This window comes from Etheostoma cragini, chromosome 16 (genome assembly GCF_013103735.1).
Source record: "Etheostoma cragini isolate CJK2018 chromosome 16, CSU_Ecrag_1.0, whole genome shotgun sequence".
NCBI classification, from domain to species: domain Eukaryota; kingdom Metazoa; phylum Chordata; class Actinopteri; order Perciformes; family Percidae; genus Etheostoma; species Etheostoma cragini.
In genome coordinates, this window is record NC_048422.1 from 11,908,264 (window position 1) to 11,914,936 (window position 6,673).

The 6,673-nt window shown below is 43.1% G+C and overlaps 1 protein-coding gene across 1 annotated transcript; it reads right to left on the reverse strand.

Moving 5' to 3' along the window:
* Positions 1 to 945: 945 nt before the first annotated feature.
* On the reverse strand, positions 946 to 2,797 carry nrarpa (NOTCH regulated ankyrin repeat protein a). Its single transcript, XM_034896724.1, has 2 exons — positions 2,331 to 2,797; positions 946 to 2,134 (listed from the first exon to the last, which is right to left on the reverse strand). The coding sequence occupies exon 2, from the start codon at positions 1,637 to 1,639 to the stop codon at positions 1,301 to 1,303; it is 339 nt and encodes a 112-aa protein (XP_034752615.1). The 5' UTR covers positions 1,640 to 2,134; positions 2,331 to 2,797; the 3' UTR covers positions 946 to 1,300.
* Positions 2,798 to 6,673: the final 3,876 nt, after the last annotated feature.

Genomic DNA, 6,673 nt, shown 5'->3' on the forward strand with positions numbered 1-6,673 from the left:
GGAGGATTGGGGAGAAAGTCCTCTTGCGGGCCAACAGGCTTTAACAGAGGGGGTTCTGGGTGGAGTGTGGGGGGGGGGTGTTGGGAGTGGCAGGTCTACCTCCACACGGGACAGTTTATACTACGAGTCTGAAGCAGCTTGAGTCACCCTAGATATTCTCACACTTATAGATAAAAAAAAAAAAAAGAACCACAACATATTCAAAAAAAATGCATCTTCTCAATGTACCTTCATAAATAAAAAAAAATATGAAAAAACCCAGCCTGCTTTCACAGTGATGACTAGGATGTTAATAAAATACTGAAAGGAGATTATAAAGTGAATTCCAAATGCGACTTTTTTTGATACAAAGCGAAAGCAGCGGTTCTTTTTTAATAACACAATGACCATCGGCAAAGTGGTCGCACATGGCCTGAAAAGTTGGACGCCAGCATGGCAAGATCTGCATGAAGTAGGCAGAGGCATTCAGCTACTGTCTCTTAAACAAACAAAAAAGTAAAGCTATTGTGTACAGTACTTCACAACAATGATGGAGTCACTTGTTGTTAGATAATGATTACACATCAGAAAGCGTGTGATAGCCATGATGCCGCTCTTTGAGTAAAAAAAGAAAAGAAAAGAAATCAAAACCAACGAATCTATTAGCCTCAAGAAAACAGACCTATGGTAGCCAACAGAGGGCAACCCTTCTTCTCTTGTTCATGTGTGTTCCCTTTTAGATATTCCAGCATGCAGCCATGTAGCATCAAGTGCCGTGTTTCATAAAAAAATAACTTAAAAAGGGTTTTTACAAGTGAACAATGAGGATCAACAGCCTCCCCCCCCCCCCCACAAAGAAACTATTCAACAGTCTTCTGGGGATGGGAGTTCATGGATAGGAAGAAACTGGGCCATTTGCACTCTGGAGTACAAACACACACACATGTGATCCACAGGTACACTGGCTTTTTTTTTTTTTTATAGTGGACGATACACATTCAAGAGGAAAGCTTTAGTACCAACAAACTCACCGAAATGGCGTTTCTTTTGTTAAAGATTCGTGTTGAAGCGCTGTGTGTGAACCATGCGGTGCGTCGCTCAGGAGTGCAGAGAGGGCCCCGTTTGGTTTACAATGAGGGAAGAGTATTGTGCAGGTCTAGTTTTATTTCCTTGTTTTAATTTGGCACAACTATGTAGATAATGGCAGTTTTTTTTTTTTTTTTGCTTTTTACAAGAGCCTGACTTTTCCGTGTATTGGAGTTTGATTTTCCACCTGTTGTTATTTTTTTATTTTCTTATTTTACCTGACAGCAGAGACAGATCACCGGGCGCCAGAGGAGTACTTGGCCTTGGTGATGAGGTATAGCACAATGTCTTGGTGGCCCCCGAAGGCGGCGATGTGTAAAGCGCTCCACCCTTCCCTGTTGGCCAGCCGGATATCTGCACCAAACTTCACCAGCAGTTTTACCAGCTCCAGGTTGCCGTCAATGACAGACTGGTGGAGGGCCGTCTGTCCTTCCGGCCCAAAGGAGTTGACGTTGAACTCGCAGTTTGTCATGTTCTGCAGCAAAGAGTGCAGCTCCTTGGTGTTGCCCTTCTTCACCGCCTCCTGGAAAACTCTCTGTGGCGCGGAGCAAGTCGACACATCCGCCTGGCTCATGGTTGCAGCTCGCTGGAGGGTGGGGGGACCAGTAATCCTGCCTGGGCTCTGAAGCTGATAATAATCGTCTTCTCCCTGTTGAGCGTCTCTGGTCTGGTGACAATGCCACACTTACACTGGATTATAACCAGTTGTTAAGGCACATTAAAGTACTAAAACAGAAAAAAAAGATCAATGTATATATCCCAAAAAGGACAAAAGAGGAAATAACACACTTGGTGTGCAAAAAAATGTTAATATTTGAGAGATCCTAAAATCCCTAAAATATAAAAGGGTACTCTCAAGCGATCCAGGGGTCTCTAGACGTATTCCCCTTTGTAGCAGCAGGTAGCCTATAGCAGGGGATGGAGAAGAGACAGCTCCGACTTCACTTGGGGAAATTGGAAGAATGACGACTATCTCCACAGGGCAGCCTCCGCAGGGTTTCCTTGAACGGTCCGACCTGATTCCTGGCTACACGTCCCGGCTATATGTCGCTGCTCCTTGCCAGGGCGTCTGGGAAAGAAGAAAAAAAGACAAGAAAAGTCTGCATGAATCCAGATTCCTCAACAACAGACTGCGAGAGAGACCCCACATTCCTCCACATCCAACAGAGAGAGAAGAGACCTCCGCGGGCTCACGTTTACACTGCTTGATTTTTGCTACTAAACATGTCAGGAAATGTTATCCGCTGAGGATGTGTGTGTCTTACCTGTGACAGATGGACGGGTCCGTAGCGACGAAAACGAAACAAATCCACCGTGTGGCCCGGTCTGTGTCCTCCGCGCGAGTCTCTGCCCTGCGCAGCGCTCTGGGGGAATATTTTACGCGTCCTTTATTTGCATGACAAAACCATCCTAAAGAATCAACTGTGGAGGAATGGGCGGAAACCCGGGTAGGTTATAGGCTGCCGGGTCGGTGAGGGGGAGGGATCAGGGGGGGCCTGTGAATCTGCAGGGAGGGGGCGTGGTCTCTGCAGGAGGGAGCCAAACAGAAATATTAAATAAGCCGTCCACAGCAATTTTATGGTGAGCTCTATATCCGATCTCCTGTAGCCGACCCCAGGAAGCGGACTGAAAGCCAGGGGCATGGTACTGCCAGAGCTGTAAACTGCTGAGAAAGCGGCCACGTTGTAAAGGATCATCCACTGGATTACCATCAACAGGAACTCGAAACAAAACGTCAATCAAGCCTCTCCATGTCTCATTGACAGCGATGTTAATGGTGCCTAAAGAGCATCGCAGAAGATTTTATTCATGCAAAGCAAAAAATATATATGAAAAAACCCCCAATTTATTCACATTTCATTTTACGCAATTACATCACATGGGGCTATGCACCGCTTTCTTTCGACTCTCACAACAGGTGAAAGTTCAAGAAAAAACAGTATTGTATCAATCTACTTTAATCCCTCCTGAGATTGAGAAACTATTTAACTTCTTGATAGGGAAACAAATAATCATTGGCTCGTGGAATACAAATATTACTCAAAATAGTTAATGAAGATGTATTTTAAAATATAGGAGTGGCTGGACTCATTACCACTATTTCCTGTTAAATGGGGGCAGAAAAGGTGCTGATAATGACATCCTATTCGGGAGAAGGTGTGGGTTACAGCAAGGTGCTGCTGTTGGCGACATACGTGGCCCAACTTTCTCTGCAGTGTCACGTATGACTGGCTCCTAGTGGACATCCCAGTATGTGAAATGAGCAAAAAGCTCCTGTGCGTAAAGTATTTGTCAACTCCAGAGGCTGTTGGTGCATTTAAAGAGTTTTAATCTCCACATGGTCACCGCTAAAGGGAGACACGAAAGTTCATTTAATGGTGGCTGTCTGAAGTGTGAACGCATCTACAACCCGTGATGTCTCCAGACAGTGATTACCTCCAAACCAAACGGTAGAAACAGGACAGTACAACCCAAACGAGTCTCTCAGTCGTACCGCTCCACCAAAAAACACCCCCGAGGAGGTGATTATAGCTGGCTGTTTGTATCATAAACTGCGGATATATTCCAGTTGTTTTAGACTGTGGGACTCCGAATAACAAAAGCCCTGCGCCACTTCCTTTTTGCAAGTGAAAAGAGGTGACGCCGTGCGCAGATTGACACGCCGCTCAGCTCCCCCCCAAAACCGTGGGAACTGGGTGGCTGTGTGTGTGTGTGTGTGTGTGTGTTTGTGTGTGAGAAAGACCGGGTGAAGATGGTGCTAGATATTGATAGGCAGGGTTCAACAGAAAGAATGCATGTGAAAGTGACAGAACTGGATGGATTGAAGGAAAGATAGATAGAGAAAGAAATATGTGAAAACCACACCAGGTACATCTCAGCCTCCCTCGGGGCCGTTTGCTCCGTTTGACGTCCTATACTTCATCTGTGTAACACTTCATAGACCGCTCTGATGGTTTGGTGGCTTTCACACTGTCCTCGTTTTCCCACACTCTGAACTGTACATTTGGCGCACGTCTGTGGCTGCATCTGTCTACATGACCGTGCGAGTGTGCATCTGTGCGTCAGCGTGGGAGAGACGCAACAGATATCCCACATGAAGGTCACAAACTGTTTTATTTAATCTAAGGAAATATAGCTGAAACCATGACTGCAGCAATTTTTTAAAACGAGGTTTATTATTTAAACACATTTGGAGTGCATTATCACGGCCATGGATGTGTTCCCTAGACTTTGGCTGGCAGGTGTCATTAAAGGCATGCATTGTTGCAACTGAACCATAGTTCAAGTTAACCACCACAGTTTTAAATACGCACACGTTGGTTGCCATAGGAAAGCCTGGAGACAGTATTTAAGCATCAAGTAATCACAAAATTAACATGAATGACAAACTAATTTAATACACAGTGTGTGGTAATCTTGCTTTCTTTTTTGGTGGTCATGGTATAAAAGTGATGCAGCACTCCCCCAGTGTCCCAGTATGGAAAACAACACGAGTTGCAACCATCAGTGGTGAAAGAAGTATTCAGATCCTTTACTTAAGTAAAAGTACAAATACCACAATCTAAAAATACTCATTATTACTCGTTTTGCTTGTTACAAAGAAAGGTCCTGCAATAAAAAAGTAAAAGTATCATCAGTAGCATGTACTTTAAATATTAAAAGTAAAAGTGCTCAATGCAGAATTATCCTCACATTTCAGAAACTGCAATAAAATAATGATAATACAATTATTATTTATTATTAATTTATAATTAATTATAAACTGGAAACGATCAAAACAGTTCTGTCAACCAACTAAGTTTTTAATCGGCTAATCATTTCAGCTGCAGGCCTGTATATTGTTGGGTGGTTAATTCATAATAAAACATGTGTTTTATAAACTACAAGTGTTTTGTGTGCACAAATCTTAATTTGTAAAGTAGTAACTAAAGCTACCCGATTATGTAGTGGAGTAAAGAGTACAATATTTCTCTCTGAAATGTAGTGGAGTAGAAGTAGAAAGTGGCATGACAAGAAAAGATTTAAGTAAAGTACAAGTACCTCCAATTTGAACTTAAGTACAGTACTTGACTAAATGTACTTAGTTACACTCCACCACTGGCAGCCAAGTCACCTTCAGCTTTTTCATTATCTTTTTTGTATCACCCACTGTTCACTTACTAATCAAATCTATCTTTAAAAAACAATTTACAAACAGGTAAAACAAACTAGATTGCTTATCCTCTATACCTGGGCACCCTAGGGTGAATTATCACGGTATGCACTATAGCCACAAAAGATAAGCATGCTTCACTTTTGTAAAGTTGGTTAGTAGTTTCAGGATAGAGGGTGTTTTATTTCCACAGACTGTAAAACCTTTCAAAACAAATCTTTGATTATGGGCATATAAATGGACTTAATCTATAATCTATATGAGAGAACTGGTACTGTAACAGTATTGTTGCTATGGTTATGTGCAAGTTAAAATACCAACCACACTGATCTAGGACCGAGGTTGTTAACAACCGTGTTGTTTTAAAAGTGACTCAGTATACAATGGTATCTAACCAGACACCTATCAGCCAATCAGCACATATTTCTTCATAGGCCAAACAGTTTGTGTGGGAAACTGATTCATTTGTTTTGGACACTTGGAGGTGCATCTGCAGGTGACCGTGCATGTGCCGTTTGTTCCTCTACAACAAGTGGTCCACAGCTGCAAAAGCTCAAAAACAACGGCTCTGACTCATTGAAATGTGTCTCTACAGGCTTCATTTGATATGACACAGCATTGTACTGCATGGGAACACTGGAGATTGTACATTAGGGTAATCTACAAAGATTATGGGTTATGGTCACTTCTTCAAATTTAATATTTTTAGGATCACGAAGTTTGTATTACGTTTGTTATATATACGTTTTTTAGGGTTACTGAATGGTGCAGAACATCTGGAAAATCAGGAACATCTGTCTGCTATCAGAGCTTCATAGCTGCAGTGCGTCTGGACACTTGGAAAACATTTGCACAGACCGCAGGAGCCAAACGTTTCTCCGATTGGATGAGTTTCTCACAACTGTGTAAAGGCTAGAATTCAGTTTAAAACGACCAACGACGGATTCCATGCGTGCGTAAAAGCGCACGCCGATTACAGAAGTAATTTGCAATAAGAGAGCTCCAAAAATCTTTTAGTCAGCCTTTACTGAAAATATTCAGATTTTATGTAGTTAGTCTGAGGGTCGGCCCCGGCACACAGGCTGCGCTGAGGCCAATTCTCCTCAAACTGGTCACAGAGAGATAATACACGTCAATTCTAGTTCTATTTTTGAAATCATATCTCTGTTCTTTTGCTGTGTGTTAATAAACAAGACGTGTTTCCCACCCCAGCGTCTTGCAGTGTTGTGTGGCTGTCTAGTAAACGGAGCGCATTGCCGAGTTTTGGCGCCGAGACCCGGGGCAGCCGGGGCCAGACCAGACGGGAGGAGCCTCCCGTCCCGTCGGGGATGCTGTGCGCATGCATCTCGCTGAGAGGAGAGTCCAGATCGGGAAACTTACACTTCTAGGATACACATTCATACATACATACATTGATGCCAGGAAGCATATTGAACGAGAGAGGTGGAGAGTGAG

What these genes read in the sequence shown, in the direction of transcription:
- nrarpa (XM_034896724.1), bottom strand. Translation starts at nt 1,639, where the DNA reads ATGAGCCAGGCGGATGTGTCGACTTGCTCCGCGCCACAGAGAGTTTTC.